Source organism: Stegodyphus dumicola, chromosome 1 (assembly GCF_044657685.1).
Source record: "Stegodyphus dumicola isolate Sdum_Otavi_A_Nest chromosome 1, ASM4465768v1".
Classification (NCBI taxonomy): domain Eukaryota; kingdom Metazoa; phylum Arthropoda; class Arachnida; order Araneae; family Eresidae; genus Stegodyphus; species Stegodyphus dumicola.
In genome coordinates, this window is record NC_140768.1 from 237,617,561 (window position 1) to 237,638,298 (window position 20,738).

Genomic DNA, 20,738 nt, shown 5'->3' on the forward strand with positions numbered 1-20,738 from the left:
TTGCAGATCAGTAACTCTTGTTTTCATGCATGCACAGATCGGTAACCATATGTGTCTCGCCAGTGCAGAAATATACAAATCCACTTGCCAGGGCAACTAAGAATAACAAGTTCTAACTTAGTTTTAACCTTTGTTCTTCCTTACTTTTGTCTGAACAGAAACAGAAGGTTTGGAAAGAAACAGTCGTAAATCAGTGGTGAGGTTAAGAATTAAGCTGGGCCTATAGTGTTCCCTTCCAGTATTATAACAGCCGTAAATACTTGATCATTTTCTTTTTTTAATTACTTAGTAATAACTACATATTTTAACAAAACAGTAACATGTTTTTGGAAATTTAAATCAAGAATAGCTTTTATTTCTGTTTATAATATCAGGGAGATATTCATTTGTTATCTATTTCTCTTTTTCCCCCTATCCTGTAATTGGTACTTCTTCTGCAGTCCATCAATAATTCAACCAAAGTGTCCTGTACTGGGCATGTAGAAAAGGTTAATTGTTATTAGTTCCATGTATCATACAAATAAGTCACTCTCTTTTTGAAGACCCTCTTTTCCTACTTTGGAAAACAGCCATCAAGTTCTTTGCCCTGTTAATTAACATAGTTTTATACTTCTGTAAAATACCATATGTGACTTACCAGTTCTTGCAATGGACATATTTTTAGTGTACAGAATTTTTTCATGTATGTGATCAGCTGTGAAACAAATTTAAACCTTAAAATATGCTTTAATTCTTTAATGTTTTTTAAAATGAGGCAAAATTAATTTATCTGTCTTTTACTATAATGAAATAATAAATGTGCTTTTTAGTAGTGTGAAGATGTTCATATTTTCTATAAACATGGGAAATTAAGATAGTTTAATATAATGGTTATTAAATTTTTATATATATGTAGGAACTTTTAGATTACATTTTAATTGCTTTTTAATATATTAATTTTTGAGAAATCTGATACAGAAAACCTTCACAGGTGTTCTCAGTTTGAATAATAATGGTCTGTATAAATACCTTATCTGATAACTTTTATTTTTAGTGTTGGAGAACATTTTGCCTGTGATCGGAAAGTTAGCACAATTTTGTGTGTACATCCGCCTTACTGTGAGCCAAATGATTGTAGTGAGCATGGTGAATGTTCTATGGGTGAGTGTGTCTGTCAAGAAAACTGGCTGCCACCAAAATGTGATAAGTTATTTTGTGGGCAGAATAATTGCTCAGAAAATGGAGTATGTACTTCTGAAGGTTGTGTTTGCTATCCAGGTTATTTTGGAGATGACTGTAATAAAAGTGAGTACTATTCATGAAATAATATTTTAAAATTGTCTCTCCTCTAAAATGTCTGTTTTGTTCAAAATCTATTAGTGAAGACTTTGTTACGATACGTTATAAAACATTTGGTACTTACATACTAATGCAACCACTGTAGTAAAAATCGCGAATTTTTTACTAATGCAACCACTTTAATAAAAATCGCCATTTTTTCAGAATGCACCAAACTCTGGCAACCATACTCAAACAAATTCTTCAATTTTAGAAAGCAATGTTGCCATTTTCTTATGTGTTCTTTGTACGTCAAGCTCCAACGGTTTTTTTATTGGCAAATCTTGATTTTGTTTTAACTTTTTAAAAATTTTAAATATGTGGATGTTAGATTTGTCTTCAAGGAAAGATACAGCAACAGATTTTTTGCTAATATATAACAGTAATAGATTTTATAGTATTTTGCCACAAAATCAATGAAGGAAATAACTGCTTTGAATCTGTCCTCAAAAAGGGTTGCCAGCAAATTTCCACCAGAACTAAATAAATAAAATAAAGGCTTTATAGTTAAGTTTATTCATTGATTTTAATGTACTTGTCTAATTATAATAAATATGACAAATATATATATATGTATATGTAATAAACATTTCTTCCTTTTTTTATTTATTTATTTTATATAACATTAAAAGCCATTCTTCCTTTTTTTATTTGTAAAAAATTCTAAACTGTGCCAAGGTAATTGTGCTAACAGCTAGCTAGCATTCTCATTTCAAATCTTAATAAATTTTAACTGTACATTAGCCTTATTTATTAACCTTTTTATCTCCAGCATGCGGAACTGTGTATCAGAAATTCTAAAACTATGCTCATTTTAGAATTATTTTGTGACATTGCTATTGAGCTGAATTTTATGGTTTAAGTGCAAAGAACATGATATTTAATAACTAAAGGTAACATACAAAATGTTAAAAAAAAAAAAAAAAAAAAAAAAAAAAAAAAAAAAAAAAAAGCCCTTTAGATGTAATGTAAAATTGGAAACCTTTCATTTCTTTTCTTTCTTTCTTTTTTTTTTTTTTTTTTTTTTTTTTTTTTAATATTTTTTAACCAAGTACACATGTGATTAAAACTTGTTTCTGTTGGGAAAATGGAGGAAATTTGGCAAAGAAGATTAATTAGATTATTATGTTTTGCATGTAAATTAAGATTATAAATGCTTCTGGTACTGTTCTATTTTCAGGACAGATCCAGAAATATATGTAATTTTGTATGCATGGATGGGTGTTCATTTATGCGTGTATATATTAAGCATGAATATATATGTGTGTATACATATACACATATATGCATTTACATGCAGATACATTCATACATTTCTGAATCCAGTCCCAATAGCAGAACAGTACCATGCTTTGTGTATTCAAACATTTGCATTACTATTTATATCAGAAATTTTTACATTTTGAAAAATGATAACAGTAGAGGTAAAACTCTTTTTTGACATTTCATCTTTCATCTGAAGCCTGTTATCTTTATGTGCATCTTTCCTATGAAGCATTTTTTAATGAAATATGTATAATGGCATAATTCATTGTGATATCAGTTATTCAGTTGGAAATCTCAGAAAAACCGATTATCTCATTTTGACCTAAAATTATAAGGTTAGGAAAGAAGAGGGTTTAAATAAACTGGTTTATCATCAACCCCTTTCCAGTCTTTTTTTTTTTTTTTTTTTTTCTTTTTTCGTATGTGTGTGTGTTAAAAATGTATTCTTTTAATAAAATAAGTGATCCTATGGGACACAGTGTGCCAAATAAATTTTTTGTATAGTTTCAGGGATTTTCAGGTATTATAAATGTATCCTTTACTACAACCTTTGTATATTTTTGCATTTTTTAGGTTGCAGTGATGGTTGGTTTGGCAAAATGTGCACAGAGCTTTGCAAATGCAAAAATTCTGATGGCTGTGATCCTGTTACTGGCAAATGTATATGTAAGCCTGGTTTTACAGGTAGCACATGTGAGATGTGTAAGTAATATTTGAAGATCATACTTCATTTATAACAGTTATGATCAATATTTTTCACTTTAATCCTTTGGAAAATAGGAGGTTGGAACTTTAAAGTGATAATTATTTATTTCATTTGGTGCAAAGAAGTCTTTTAATGCTGTTCAGTGCAATCACCAGCAGTCTGTGCAGTTCATTACTAGTGATGTTAAAGTTATAGTGTACTTGTAGCAATGCTGTTCTGTAGACGGTTTGATTGAAGCAGTTTACTACTTGAAGAAAAGTTGTCCAAACAGAGACATGAGCGAAGCCTGAGTTTAGCTAATAGAATTATTGAAGAAAAACATGTGCAGAGATATTTTAACTTCTTAAACGTGTTGAACTAATTAAAACTGCTTTTTATCAAATAAGCTGATCATAAGAATTTAAGTCTTAATAGCTGGTGAGGTATCACTTCTTTATATGCTTATTATGAAGCACAAGTTAAAACTTAAGGTAAAATCTGACATAAAACTTGATTATCTACTACTTACAGTAATACAACTAAAAAGTAGTTGCAAAATAAATAATGCGATTTCTTGCTGAATATCAGCTACAGCTATTGGCCACTAAGGTATATTTATTAAGGGAATTACAATTCCAAAAGCTATTAAGAGTTACAACGCCATTAGGTCAGACGTAGGAAACTAACTAACTTTCTAACATTTGCTGAACTTGGCTAACATCGGCCATTCTAACTTTCTGCTGTGTGGGTGAATCATTACAATAAGCAGCAATCTAATAGAGAATTCTTCTGAGTTGCTGGTTGAGATTGTACCCTTGTTTTAAACTTTGCCACTTGATATAAAATTTCGATTAATTCACTGGCTTTAGTAAGTAACAGTATGAGGCATGTCATATAGGAAAGAAATTAACATAAAGTTATTTAGTAACTATTAGTTAAACTTAAATTTCAGAATGTAAGAAATCCTTAATAAGATATTCAGGCTTTGCATGCCTGCTAAAATTTTTGTTCTGTTATACAGTACAAAGTCCGTAATCCGGACTCGTCGGGACTTCAGCAATTCCAGATTAGGGGCTTTTCCGAATTATAGATCATCAATTTAAATCTGGTAAGATGGCATGCAAAAATTATACAATTAAAAATATGAAACCGTAATTTATGAAATAAAGAGCAATTATGATCTAAAGGGTATCAAAATTTACAAAAAAAAAAAGCTTAATATTTATTTGCTTACTTTATTAAACATTTCTTTCAATGTAAGTTGTTTAAGTTGCTTCATTTTTTGTGCTAATACCGTCTCTTTAATTCTATAAACAGGCATAATTTCTTGTTCGGTTACAAAGTTCCATTGTTCAAATCCTGTAATTGCTGTGTCGAGAATATGGACTAACTTGTCAATCGAAATTTTTTCGTTTTCGTTTTGTCTCTGCCACTTCTTCACTATCAGAAGTGCGCACAGGTAAATGCTTTACACGCATGCGTAGTGGGCGCACGCACGTGTAAGTTTGTGGCTTTGAGGTCCGGATTACAGACTTTGTACTGTATTATTTAATGAAAACCATGCAAATATTTTTTCATAAATCATAAAAAAAGTACTGATATTTTTTCATGCATATCAATTTAGAAATAGCTGAAATAATCAACATAGATTGTTGCATTTCAAGAACATTAATCTTGTTTGTATTTTTAAAAAAAATTGTTTTTGAATTTCACTTTTTTAAAAATTTGTTTCTTAATCTGCTTGATCCGTTTTTTTTTTTTTTTTTTTTTTTTTTCCCCTGTTCTTTTAGCTTGCCCTCAAGGTTTTTTTGGTCCAGAATGTAAGTTTAAGTGTCAATGTGAGAATTCATGTTATTGTGATCCTGTGACTGGTGAATGTAATATTTCACGTAATTCAAGTCTGTATTATGGTAATTATGAAACTTTGTCATATCATTATTTTAATTCAAGATAATTTTGTATTTAAATTGTTGTTTAAAATCATTAATTGCATATTAATTAAATTTAACTAAAATCAAATAAAATTTTAATGCTGGAGAGCTTTTTAAAATTATTACTGATATTATTAGACCATTTAAAAACTTAATTTAAGAATAAATGATATTGTAAAGATTTTTCAATCATTTTAGTAGAAATTGCCAAACTTTGAGAATGTGCCAGTTTTGCAACCATGAGCATTATTTCTTTTATATTTATTTCATATTCCATTTATTTCATTTTCCATTCAACTATGAGCATTATTAATTTTATATTTCTTCAAACAACCATGTGCATGACAATTCTGCAGTTTTAACAGCCAGTCTCACCAATTTTATATTTGTACTTTTTGTTGTAATCTAAATTTCAATAATTTTTATAAACAAATCACCATCCCCCCCCTTAAACTGAATTTTAAAATCTGCATTTGTGGGACTTGACTGCATTCAGTGCAGTACAGAGAATCTGAAGGCTGTAATATTAGTTGTTGTGCAGGCTCTGAGTGATTATGCTGCAGGCCCTTAAGAACTTTATAAAAAATAAATTTATGAATAATTACTTTATTAGAAAATATTACATATTTGCTGAAAATGAAAAAATAGCCTTGTTTTAATAAATAATAGGAAAAATTAATTAAAATTGACAGGTAAAAGCTCCAAACTGGGTGTATTTCTATAATTGAGTTAATTTGATGGTGCAGAAAGTTTTTGCAAGAGTATATTTGTATGTAAGAAATCTCTCTCCCCCCCCCAATTATAAACCATTATTCTTTTTCTTTGTAAAATTCGTCAAACTGTGTGAAGGTACTTGCACTAATATGTAAGCATTGATTTTTCTATAAATTTTCGGCTTCATAAAATCTATTTAATTAGCTTAAAATGTTTATTTAATTAAGTTTTTGTTCTTAGATTATTTTAGGAATGATCCAATTAGAAAGACTGAAATTAACTCATTAATTAGCATTGTTATTACTGTTACCACCATGATTACCATCAGTTGCCATTGTAGGTGTGGGCTTTTTAAGCTTGATTGATAACTTCCTGATATAACTATAGAGACTCTATCAGGTTTCTTTCTTTTTTTTAATTGTAGGAAACATGAGAAATCAATTGTGCTTGTGGTAGAATCCAAACCATGGATTTTGCATTTTGTAGTTGTTTATTCTTGCCACTTGTACTATGATAGCACACAAGTGCGAATTTCTTATTATTATAATATCTTTTCAGAACTCTTTGTATTATTTTCTATTATAAGATGTCATTTAATGATTTTTTGCATATGTAAATTATTTTTAGTTGTGTTGTATGAGGAATAAAAATCAGCGTAAATAAACAATCCTATTTGCATGTTCATGAAAGATTGTTTTTTGTAAGTGATATACACATTTGTAAACTATATTGTATCATTTCTCATGTTCTTACTGTTTTGCAGTTTCTGTTTGCCTTGCAAAAAGTATTATTCAGAAACAACACCTAGTCAAAGATAATATTGAAGAAAGAAGGTATGAATAAAAATATAATTAAAAAGGAACTTGATATATGTAGTAATAATGCAAAATAATGTCATAAGATACTGTCATTTTGTGTAGATTTTGTAATTTGTGATTTTAAAACTAGTGATTCATGTAGCTACTTAGGTTCGATTCATTAAGTTTTGTCTTAAAGCTAAACAATACTAATAAAATAAGTGAAGCAAATTTAAAGACATTTTTCGTGTTACTTTTTATAACAAACATGATTTAAAACTCATCATTTTTTCTCAAGGGATACAAGCAGAATCGATCACATTAATCTTGTTAATTGTAATATTTTTCCTTGCTCCTGAAGATGGAATAAAATCTTTAAAATTTAGGACTCAGATTCTCATAAAATCAGCAAAACATAGAATTTAAACCAAGATGGCAAAAAATACATTTCTTCATTAACTTTTGATTATTAATCTTATTCAAACGTACTGAGGATTATGGCTAAGTTAAATTCTAAATTTTAGTTCTGCTGTTATTACTAAGGATAGTATTAGTGGGATTATAGAATTAAGATGCTGAAAATGCTGTGAAGTAAACATTTTCTTGTATGTAACTAAATAAAAGATGTAAAATATTCATTAATGAAGTCATAAAATATTTTTCATGATTTCCAAGTTAACACAAAAATCTAGGCACAGCAACATTTTCAGGAGAAACTGCTGTCTGTCTATCACAAGAACATCACCTGATGGTATATCCACAATGCTGTCTGTTGCCTTTAAAATAAGCCCTAACCTATTTTTCAGAGAAGTATCTTAAAAAAAAAATGCATTTAAGTTTGCCATCTTGATGCACTTAATGGCAAATCGTCATTTTCTCATTTTGATTTTTGCTTTTGGTAAAATATTCATTATGACACTGCTTGGTGTTTCTCATGACCAACACTGGCCCAAAACAAAATGGCAGGTAACTTTAACCTAACTCATACTTGAAATGTATAAAGTCTGTTACTGTAGTGCCCACCTCGGGTTAGACAAGCTGGTGAAAGTAGTTCTCAGGACAGACAACAACAAAACATTTTCCATATTTTTTGCAATACAGACCATTTGTTTAAATGAAGAACATGAGAGCTAACTGTCCCATGTGAACTTGCAGTGGTTGCTACGAAAGATAGTCTCCCACTGAAAAGCATAATGCAGCATTTTTACATTTTAGTTCGCATAGTATTTAAAACTTTGAATTTTGATTGTAACAATTGTAGATTTAGCAAGTAGTGGGTGAACTTTAGCTTTTTTATTGATCGTAATAAATAAATAATAATTAAAGTAAATAAAAATATAATTTTATTTATTTTAATAAATAATTAAATTTTATTTATCTTAATAAATAAGTAAATAATAGTTTTATTTATCGTAATAAATAATTAAAGTAACATATAACTTTAGAACTTAAAATAAAGTAACATATAACTTTAGAACTTAAAACAAACAATTTTGTACCTTGAAATTTTTGATAAATCTTTTGCAATAGCATAGAATTGGAACAGTTTTTGATAAGGAAGATATGTTATTTAAAAGTGTACCCAAAGTTTCATTTTCTAAACCAGTGTGAAATGAAAATATAGTTTTGATATTTTCTTCAGACCTTGCACCTTGATCATCAATGATAGTGGGTAGTTCAGAACTTGGCAAAAGCTGAAGGGGCTTCTTTCAGCCATTTAGGACCTTGCCATTACAGTTGATTTATTACAAAGCCCTTTGGGAAAACGCTTGTAGTAGCAAGAGCTCTTAGACTATATTCCATAAAACATAATTCCAATGAAACCTCAACAAAACTTCTATGATTTCTGACGTACAGTTAGTGATGAAAGTTTTCCATCTACGAGAAAGTGGTGTTAACCATGTTAGTACAACCTTAGATTTGCTCTATGTGAAGATTTCAAATTTTGCAATTATTCAAAATATTCCTCATAGACCTAACAAGCTTTGATAGTAAATGAACTGCACTTAGCTCTAATATAGGAACAACTTTAGTCATTGCACCTAAAATACTTACTTAAATCACTACTACGTACACACATTCTGAACTCAACAGCTTGAAATTCCCTCTGAAACTGAATCACATTTTCCAGCAATACAATTAGGAATTAGATCATCCCAGTAAATGTTAGAAATCCAAAGCTTGGAAAGTTAGAAAGCCAAATACTTGATCATCATCATTATCATAGCCAGTGGTAGCAAACCAAAAGGGTCAAAAATCTTTGCTGACTGTGACAACATTTTTCAATTTATGAGGTTTTCTTTGCCAGCCAAGAAAGTCCTAAACACAAATTCATCTGACATTTGAGTACTAGTATAAGCCTAAGATCTTAGAACATTCCTAAGTTTCAGATCAGATGAACCAGGTCTGCAGTTCAACAAGTATTGGCTTAGAGAAAGGCAAATTGGTTCACCACTTTCTTCATGACAATCTCTAGCTTCCAATGCCTTAGGTAACTAACTACACATTTCAAAAGCCTCCTCAGTATGGTTCAAGTTAGATAAAAGGTCATGTATGTAGAAATGATTTCTTATTATCTCAGAGATACGCGGTAAGTCGTTTTCACAGTCTTTGGCAATTTGTTTACAAACACCTCATTACCAAAAATAAAGAAGGAGCCATATTGTAAGTTAAATTGTTTAGTCGATACTCCCATATTTTGCCTTTCAAGCTATTGTGCCATATAATTGTTTGAAATTTTCTGGCTTCTTCCGATATAGGAATCTGCAGGTACCTTTTGACAATGTCAGTTATAAATACTACAGCATGTGTTTTAAAACTTGTAAGCACCAACAATACATCATGTTGGATAGTTGGACCTACATATAATGTAGAGTTTAAGAACTTCCCACTAGTAGATGTACATGAAACATGCAATGCCACACGAATTTTGTCATAGAATTATTCGGCTGAAATACTAAATGATATGGAAGATAATATGTATTTTTAGATAAACCAATTTGTGATTTAACTAGGCTTATGTGACCGAGCTCTTCATATTTGGTTATAAATTTTTTCTAGCTCATTTCCAAGCACTGAAATTTAGGTAATGATTGATTATTACAAACTTTTGATACAAACAAATTCTTAAATGAAGGCCAATATTGATAATTTCCTTGAGAATAATTAATATTTAATTGTGGAAGCTTTACATCACTATTTTTGATTAACACAAGAACTTTCTGTAAATTTATCTAATGCTCTGAAGTGTTTTGACCATGAAATACTTTATCTTCATCTAACATTTTCCAGACTCAGTCAAATTTCTGAATCTTAAGTACTAGATCATTTTTACACAAATTTTCTTTATATGTACTATGCATTCTAGTTAACAATACCTTACCGTGGTCATGAAGCCTTTTAACAGTTGCCTCATTCATTTTATACAAAAAGTAAAACACAATGAATAATCGAACGCTATGAAAAAGTATTTAAACTTATATGTAATCGTATTTGATAATTCTGCTTCCAATGCCTTCTATTCATATGATTGAACCTAGAAATAGAATAATCCACAAAAAACTCTGTAACAACAAACATAACATTTATTAAATTTAACAATAAGGAAACATAAGAGTAAAGCCAATATTGGGCTTTCTAGAATGGTAGCAGTTACAGCCATAACAGCTTGTCTATTTGTAGTAACACCAAGCAGCTTAACTACACAGCTTGGAATTAGCTGCAGTGAGAAATTCAAGCACGACTCTTGAATGGTATTCTACTGTCAGGTGTAACTCCCTTGTAGTGCTCCACCATCTGGAAAGATTAGAATTCCCCCCCCCTCTTTTTTTATTATTATTCATACTAAATTTACTGCAATTTTTAGCACATAGTATAGTTCATGGATGGGAATAAGTTTATTTCTTTTATTAGTTATTTTAGATTACTTGCGTAGTACTGCCTGCAGTATTTTAACTCTGTTTTCCTGTATTTTAACTCTGTTTAACTCTGTGGTGATATTTGTGTCAGAACTCTGTTGGGATGCCAGAATATGATTTGTTTAGTTTGTTACAAATTTTGTTGACAGTTTTACATTAAGACCAGTGACACAAGCATGTGAAATTTAAGTTTGTTTGGGGACAGGTTGTTAAGTGTAAATTATGACCTTAGTGTTTATTGTAAAGTTTATAATGTAACCTTAATCAGTAATTTATATTTTCAATATTATTCATCAAAACTTCTTTATAATTATGCAGTTTAAATTGTGCATTATAATTATAGTAAGAACATGTTAACACTCCTAACAAAAGTTTAAATCACCAAGTTTATGAAAAAATAGTGTATGATACATAATTATAATTTCATTTTTTAACTATAAAATGACATAAAAAACAACTAAATCTTCTAAAATTTTATTACATGCATGTGATATTAAAATTTCTTGTTTCATACATGTGATTCTTTTAATAGTTTTAAGACCAAATGCTATAAAAATTAACCTTTTTTTTTTTCATATTTTTTAGAAAATGGTATGTCTGTATTATAGTACTTGGAATTATCACCTCATTGTGCCTTGCATCTTTCCTTTTGGTGATGTTCTGCTCTTGTTCTTGTTCTTGTCGAAATGAACAAATCTTATGCAACAGAAGGAGAAGGTACAGAAAGTATCCCTTGCAAATGCCTAGTGGAGAGTTATCTGTGTCCTCATCAGAAGATGAATTTAAGTCTTTTCCTTTGAAGAGCTTGCAGAAAAGTTGAAATTTTTTTGGGGGGAGGGCATCCTATATGTGTGCATATGTAGTCTTTCTTCACACACACACCATTTATATATATCTTTAAGATGAACATATATTTTAAAAACTGTATAGCCCATTATTTCATCCAGTTTCTTAAGCAGTTTAAATTTCTACTTGCAAGATATTTTTATGAAGATTTGTTGATTAATTACTTTGTCACATATGGCAAAATGTTGCATAAAAATAATTATTCTGTAATGTATTTGTTATGGTACACAATTTATGCTTAAATTTATCAATTTTATCAAGCATAACTTGTGCTTTATTGAAAAAAAGTGCCATATTTTAATTTAGATGCTAAATTTTGGATAGATGAGTATTAGTTGGCACCCACTCATAGACTGCCAACTTTCTGTTCATGCCTTCTGAACTCTGCTTAATAAGAAGACAAGTGATTTCCATTGAAACAATTCCTAATTCATATTCTAACTTCTTGCTAGCAGTTACTAACATCACATTTTCATTGTACACCAAATAAAAAAAGGGAGATTTCTAGCTCCTGTTCTACTCAGCCAGTTGATAAAATTCAGCTTGTGTTGTCTTGAAAGGGCGACTTAGGATATGTATTTGATTTATGTATTCTAATTCCTGTATGTCAATTCTATACCTCAAATTATGTCAAAAAGCCAAGTTTTGTAAAAATTGCCCAAGTAGTTTTTAAAAAATTAGGTCTCAAAATTTTAGCTTCTCAATATTGACTGAATTTGGTATATATTTATTAATGTCTCTTTTTTTTATGAAACATATTTGATTTCTTCTTTCAGAATTCAAAATATAGGTTCAATCGAAGTGAAATTTGCAAATGTTTTAGATTTATTTTTAAAATTTGTATTTTTAAATAATTTTTACAACCTATAAATATATTGAATTTGAATAATAACCTATAAAAATTTTGCCATAATCTCTAAATAGATGTATTTCTTGGCATAACTGCAAAAATTTAGTTTTTTATTCAAAATTTCCCAAGATAATTTGTGAATTTATATTCCCGCATTTTGAAATTTGGTATGTTTTCTGTAAACAATAATAATGCCAAATGTGGTTTATGCAGTTTGTCATAATCTCTGATGAATTGCAACAGTTATTTTGGACTTTAAATTTCCAAATAAACTATGACTGAAGATCATTCATGGGGAATTTATTTTCATTTTTATTTATAATACATTATAAATATTTATTAATAATACATGAAAAGCTTTTTTAATTTATAAAGAGTATTAATAAAACATAAAGATCATAAAAGATATTAAGATTATTATCATAATCATAAAGGTATTAAGGTTTTCTTGAGGCAGTAAGCCATTAAGAAGAAAAATTAAGGCATAAAGAAAATGAAATATTTATTTATTAATTTATTTGCATAAAATTTAGTCTTTTTTATGTTATGCTATTTGATTTATGTGATTTAAAAAATTAAAAATTTGAATGTACTCAGAAATATGGATACTATTTTAACAAGCTTAATGTAAGATGGTAAAATTCTGTAAAACAATGGCACAGTGATAAAACTGTGGAATACCGTTTATAGCAGAATGCAGTTTCCAAAGGTATTGTAATGGTTGATTTAGTTTATTTTGGCAAAGCATGCAATGGCTATCTGCCTAAGGGGAGGGATGCCTTCGTGAAGGACTTTCTAAGGGAAACTGGCTCGTATACATGTTACACATGGGGAAAACTATGAAAACGTCTATGCAGCCAGTCTGTTCACCTAGATTTGAACCCAGGTGTGAACTACCAGTATTCAGCGATTTTACCATTTGGCAACTGGTGGGAAGGGCTGGGTGACAAAGTATTCTTTCAAAAGAAATGTTATTCAAATAAATAAAATAAAAATTTTAAAAATATATATGAATAAACATACCATGTGAATGAACAAACAGAAGTTTTTAAAATAACAACTCAAAGAATTATAATTCAACCAAGCTACTCAAAGATTTAAAATGAAATTTTAAAAAGAAATAAATGTCTAAAAATAACAAGTGTGATTAAAATATGTAATAAAAAGTAAAAATATGTGCAAGAAAGCAAAAACGATAATTTTTTCTGCTTGTGCAGAATGAAAAAGAAATTTGAGAAGCTCGCCAAGTGAATTATTCTTGGCGCAAAGTAAATTTCTGTATTAAATTTCACACCGGATTTTTGAAGCATAATTTAAGTTGTAGACTGGAAATATAAAGGAAAAATTGTCATATCATTTCAGATAAGTCCGATTTGGGGCCAAAATACATGTATTAGAACTATGCTATGTATAAATCTAATATATATCCTAAGTCACACTTTCGAGGTATGAAAAATGCAAGTTGTATTTCCTTGATCGGCCCTGAAAACAGGAGATATTGAACTGTCCCTCCTTTTGGGGTGGGGGGGGGAGAATAAGTGTACATTTTTCTTCATATAGTTTCATTGCATGTGAGATAGAACACTTGTGACTTTTTGGTAAAATACTGCATGCCGAGAAATAATATATCGCTTCTGCTTCATTTCTTGGCAAATGCGATAGATGCGAACTGCAATAAAAATTAACATCAGATCAGCAAATTTTCCACTAGAGAAATGTGACCCTTCCGTACAAAAAAAGAGATTCAATGCATATAGATACTTGCTCTGATGTGGAAACAAGCAAACAAAAAAGGGGAGCCATCTTGCCAACCCTCTTTAGCCATAGAAATACTAAGATGAAAAGCAAAAGAAATATAAAAATTGCATCTTTCCTGAAGGGCCCACCCGCAGCAAAGCGGTAAAGTTGCTGAGCACCGTTAGTTTCATATGGGTCTGATTCCAGGTGAACAGGCCAGATTCATGCACATTTTCATGGTTTTCACCATGTGTAATGTGAATAAAACAGTTTCCTTTGGAAAGTTACTCGCAAAGGCATCTCTTCCCCTTATGTAAATAGCTTTAGCTTGCTTTACCATAGTCAAATAAATCAATTTAAATCATAATCTTTCCAGAACAATCTGAAACTGCTGTCAGGGCTGTTGCAGCACTTTCAGGTGATCAGAATCATGGGTAGGTGAGTAGGTGTACCTAATATCTAAGTATTATTGATATGCTAAATTACTGTTTTCATTACATAATCATGCAGTAAGAGCCTTCACTAGAATCAACTCATCTACATCTTTTTCTATTTTAGTTCTTCATTATCTTCATTTTTTTATCTTTTGTTAGAGATAATTTGTAAATTATCTTCACTCCAATTATTCTTTTTGTTTAATACATAGTATTATAATATTCAAAAGCATTTTTTCACATGCTAAATAGTTTATATATTATACTTATTATTTTGCATACATACATACATACATGTATATGAGCAATTAAAATTTTTGTTGAATATGTTTATGTTTTCTCTAAATATAATGATATTAGGTAATTAATTATATATGCTATAATATAATGATGATTATATATGATATAATGGATGAATTATTTATGATATGATGTTAATTCATATAATGATGAATATAATGACGTTCGGTGTTTTACCTGATTAAAAAAAAATAGAAATAGGTTTAGCTTTGCTAACTCATTGGCTAAGTTGTAATCTGAATGTTAACATGCATAAAATTGTCATTATTATTCCTATTTTACAAGTGATACATCAGTTTTTTAGCATTTAAATGCTTATATAACACTTCATGCCATTTAATAATGTAATACAGGAGCTAAAACTTAGCTGCATCACCCAGCTTTCAGATAGTAAAGAAAGTGATATATTAGCAGCATTTGTTTCGAACCAGCAATTTAAGCGAAGGGCATAACTCAAGTCAAGGATGCTTGACAAATACTGCATGACATGCACCTAAATAATATGTGATTTCTTTCCATGTGGAACCCAACATCTGACTATCTGTAACTTCTGTAGCACTGTAGATGCAAACCTTTTTATCAACTAATCAGAAGCAAGGTAAGGAACAACCAAAAACCTCATCCACTTACCAAGACAAGAAATTAAATGTGAATTGTTTACTAATTGTTGCTATTTAATATTGTTAAATTTCAGTTGGTAATTCTATTGGTGTATCACATTGAGGCCATTCTTATAACAGAACTGTCAAACTAATTTTTTGTAAGCAAGGAGCTTCATTTAGTAATAAGAATTCCAAGTAACTGAGTATGAGTGTAACTAAATTTTTAAAAGTAGTTTTAAGTTAAAAGAAATTGTTATGATATTAACAAAAACTTTATAAAATTTACGCATCTTGCATATAATATAGAATTGTTTTTAAGGACTGCTTCCCTCATACTTTTTGTACAGGTGTGCAATAATATATGCATTTAAAAATGTTGCATGAATTGTGATATAGTATATAAGTTATATAATTGATTTAAGTATATTCATTTAAAATCATGAATAGATGGTGTGGAAAGTTGCAATGTTTATTGATTTATTTCTTTATTGTCATAAACATTTATGAATAAGTAAAAATTTCTTGTCGTCATGGTAGTAGCAAATATGCTTTTTCCATATTTATTGTTGTCAATTTCTGAACCTAGTTATAACTGCAGACTTAATTATCATTAGTAGGAACACTTTTGCAGTTTGTATAAGTGTAATGAAATACTTCTCTTTCACACAAAAAGAAAATGCACTTAACATGCTTGTAGGACACTTTTGTTTGAAATGTGAAGTATAATAGTCACCTTTGGATTAACATCCCTCAAAACACAGTTGGGAGAATGCCATTTTATAGACCATTGTATTGTTTTTGATAGCTTAAATTGTGTGAAAATGTTTACCACCATAGAATAAGAATTTTTTTAATAAGAGAAAACAGCTGGGCCATCTGAGGAAATAAGATGCTTAGGATATGATAAAGGTTTGTTCTTAAGGAATGCCTTTGCCCAAAACGCAGTAATGTCTCTAATTGTTGAAAAGTGTTTTTAACTTCATTTCAGATGAACTACACCATTTCAACTGATATTATTTCATATATTTCTTCTACAGATTTGCTTGTTAGGAAGCAATAGCTCTGTAATTGCCAAATCTAATTATTAAAAGTTTTGTGCATGTGATATGAATTCTCAATAATCTCAGAGGATACTTTGAAGCAATCTAGAACTTATAGAGTTGGATTCTTTGCTACCTTTGAATGCAATTTTGTTTAATCAAAATTGATCTGATTTTTAAATGCTCTATATTTAAATACCTATATATGTTGACAGATAGCAGATATTACTGATATGTTAACAGATAAGAGATTAACATCAGTACACAACCACTTCCTGTAAAAAGTGTGTTGCTGAAGTAACTATTTTTATTTTAAAATAAAATAGCTGTTTGTGTTCCATTTTTGCATAAGAAACAAAATGCATATTATTATTTTGTACTAATTTATATTTTTATGCAGTTATTGTCTCGAATGTTTTCCATAAAATTTTATATGTGTATTTATGAAGTTATATTGGTGATAGTTACTATATTATTAATTATGCAGTCAAAGTTGTACTGATAATTTCATTGTGCTGTGTAATGCCAAAAGAATTGCCATAGTTAATCTAGAAACAACTATGGCAAGTACTGCTTTGTCTTAAATAAAGAATTAAAATCTAATTCTAAAAATTATAACCTAATAAATTTCATAAAACTGTTACATTAGTATTTTTATTTGATGCACACTTTATAAAAATTACAGATCATTTGCATAATTTTAGATCTGCTGAGAAACAGAATCCTGCTTGTGAATTATTTATAAAAACATTAGGTGTTGCCTAAAAATTTTTATATGTCAAAATTATACAGTTTTATCACATCTGTATACGAGATACAGTCAAAAACCGTTAATTCGGACACCCATAACCCGGAATGATCAATAATCCGGACCTCAAAGCTACAAACTTTCTGCGCATGCGTCGCGTTGACGCATGCGCGTAAGACCTTTACTGCTGCGTGTGCGCGTGTGCAAATTACGTTTACGAATGCGCGTTTAATGTATAACGGACGGCATAAGCTAAGCTAAAATTATCTCATTCAGTTAATGTTACAGATTGCGTTGTTCCTTAATCTTTGAATTGGATTCGGCTTATTAATTTTTGCAGACTGTTAAAGCAATTTTATAAAAGTAAGCTTGAACTTTCGATTATGTCAAATAGAATTTCTGATATATATTTACTAATATGTAAAGGATCTACAAAGCGAAAGCATGTTTCGAAATCCATTAAACAAAAAAGTGGAATTGCTGCAAAAAATGGATAAAGGCATATCCTTCGTTTATCTAAACTTTAACGTTTGTTTAACTTTAACGCCGCGGCACGCAATGAATTGGAAGTTGATCTGTCAGCACTATCCTTATCTTCTGGGCAGATGTTTTTATTTTATTTGGCTTATAATTCCTTACTAAATGTAGTATTTCATCTCGATGTACTCCGTCTTTGATATGATTTAAATCAAATTCCTCGTCATTATAATTCGCTTCCGATAGCGAAGAAAGTGACAGAGGTTATTGAAAACGAAAAAAATTTCGATTGACAAATTAGTCGGTATTCTCGACACAGCAATTATAGGACTTGAACAGCGGAACTTTGTAACTGAACAAGAAATTATGTCTGTTTATAGAATTAAAGAGAATGTGTTATCACATAAAAAACGAAACAACTTACATTGAAAGAAATGTTTAATAAAGTAAACAAATAAATATTAAGCTTTTTTTTTTTCGTAAATTTTGATACCCTTTAGATCATAATTGTTCTTTATTTCATAAATTACGGTTTCATATTTTTAATTCTATAATTTCTGAATGCCATCTTACCAGATTTAAACTGATGATCTATAATCCGGAATCGCCGAAGTCCCGACGAGTCCGAATTAACGACTTTTGACTTTATTATGAATTAAATTATTATTTATTTCTTATCTTGTGTGAACTACTACTAGATATTAACTCATGCTATTCAGTCTGGCAAATGAAAATTTGCATAGCTGAAATGTTGACTAGTCAAAGGGCTTCAGTTGTCTGCATTGATAATTAAGTATTTATTTTAAGTACTTCTTGTGTATAAATAAAATTTCTAACAATATATTGTGTAGATATTCCTGTAAAGAAATATTTCAGGGAATGGGTATCAAGTCAGTTAAAATTAATATCTATATTCAGTTTTTAACAGTTGATCTGAAATGTTCTGCATTTTTAATCATAAAATATTTTCATATACAAAGAATATATAGGTTTATGCTTTGTCTTAAAATTCAAACAGTATAATTTAATATTTTTATTATCGAGTATTTATTAGTGACATTTTTTCATATATAATATTACTTTAACAGAAATTTTGTAATAGAACTGTACAGTTGTAATAGATGACCTATTATAATAAATTTTTATTATAAACAGTTAGGCATCATATATAATAATGATTTGAAATAACAGGTATATTTTTGTATATTATACCTGTTACATTTATTAAGTTATTTAATACTTATTATTTAACATTATGTTCACCATTAGATTATTAAATGTCAGTTTTGTCTCATATTCAAAGCTCGTTTTGTATAAATCAATGATTATATGTAATGTTGAATGAGGCAAAGAATAATATCAAAAATTTATCAGTGTTACTCAAGAAAGTGCAAATAATGTTTATATGATATTTTATACTTTTTTAAAAATAAAACTAAGTTGAAAATATGTTTTAGTTTCTTTAGTTTTTGGCAAAATATTAATTAAATCTCCTCTTGTACATTTATCCTTAATTTCTACATTAAAGGACTTGCGACTGGGTGAATGGAACATTGACACAGGTCGCTAAAGACCTAAACATAGTCAAGAGCTTCATGTCAAGAACCTGGAAACGATTTGAAAACATTGGAGATGTATGGCAGGCAAACAGGTCAGGACTGAAAGTGTGCAACCAGAGCCTCTCAGTACTGAGATCTGCAGAGCAAGATTAAAAACTTTCAGAGACTCTAAGCTCTTGAAAAAAGTTTTCATGGCCCACATACATTTAAACCTGTTTTTGCCCTATTCCTTATCACTCGTCTGGGTTGTGTTCCAACCATACACCACATTTACCCCCTGAAACTATGAAATTCCCACTAAGAGGAAATTCCCTCCTTGGTTGACAGCCCTTGCTCTATATCCAGAAGTTTAAGTCAGCACGAGCAACATGCTGTGGTGCATTATCTTTCTGACAGACGGTGTCACACAGGCCTCGAAGATAATACACAGCCACGAACCTTAGTACGTCAAAACGTCCAAATGCGATTTCCATATGAGAAACCAGCTGAGCAATCTTACTATTAATACAAAATGTAGATGGCCTTACTCATATCTGCTTTGTGTGTATAGACTCTAAACCTAATCATTCGCATACCCCAACATGTAGTACCTTTCATGCAAATTTGACGTTTGGTGCATGGCGTAGCATTTTCAATGGAAAGCACTGTATTTTCCATGGTTTCGTTTTATAATACAAAATTATTTTTTGAAATATTTGTCTTAGGTATTCTTTCTTTAAATATTTCAGCTATTTCATAATAGTTAAATTATTTCTTTAAATATATTTATTTCTAATTATTTTTAAATGTATAATTTTAATCATTTGATATTATGATAATAACATTATTTCTCTAAATATTTCTCTTAGACATGCGCTTTGAATCATTTCGCATCATAATAATAAAATTGTACCTAAATATTAATCTTAGACATGTACTTTCAATCATTATTTTGTTTGAATTAATCTTTCAAACTTTATTTTTTAATGCCTTTCGTAGTAATTTAGATCTTTAGTTCGAATAAATATTATTTATTAGCCCGAGGGGGCTATTAATCTCGAAACGGCAATTTGCGTCGGTTCATTATAAACATCGTACCACTTTCCAAATTGTTGTCACCAAATATTTTCGCCTTGTATTATATTTAAAGAAATTAAATACTGAAGAATCTGCATGAATGTATGTATGTTTCTAGATACGGTACTGAGAAAAAACGAGGGTATATAGAGCCATCAAATTTTGAATAACGTAGTCCTCCACCCAAACGTGGGCACCTAGAAGCCCGAATTTTGAATTTCAAATTTGTTTTAGTACTGATTTCATATTTTGTAAAAACTTTAACTAATTTTTGATTTAAAAAAGAAACTCAACGATTTCAAAGAGAGCAATGCCTACACTATACGGAAAAAAAAACACTTTTATCTCCAGCGTATGAGAGTGTCCATCCGAAATTTTTAAGATACGCTGTTTTTAAATATTTTGCGATATTTCTGTTGAATTGAATTTTATGGGGTTTATGTGCGAAGAACATGCTATTTA

General features: G+C 29.6%; 1 protein-coding gene across 2 annotated transcripts in view; it reads left to right on the plus strand.

The window, feature by feature from the left end:
• The window catches only part of LOC118179666 (N-acetylglucosamine-1-phosphodiester alpha-N-acetylglucosaminidase-like), a 381,181-nt gene extending 362,069 nt beyond the window's left edge, over positions 1–19,112 (plus strand). For both annotated transcript variants that reach the window (XM_085826596.1, XM_085826592.1), the window contains 5 exons: positions 1,034–1,284; positions 3,157–3,285; positions 5,059–5,178; positions 6,677–6,746; positions 11,213–19,112. In XM_085826596.1, coding sequence (XP_085682722.1) covers positions 1,034–1,284; positions 3,157–3,285; positions 5,059–5,178; positions 6,677–6,746; positions 11,213–11,447 — 805 coding nt within the window. In that variant the 3' untranslated portion in view covers positions 11,448–19,112. The remainder of the gene's footprint in view (positions 1–1,033; positions 1,285–3,156; positions 3,286–5,058; positions 5,179–6,676; positions 6,747–11,212) is intronic.
• Positions 19,113–20,738: the final 1,626 nt, after the last annotated feature.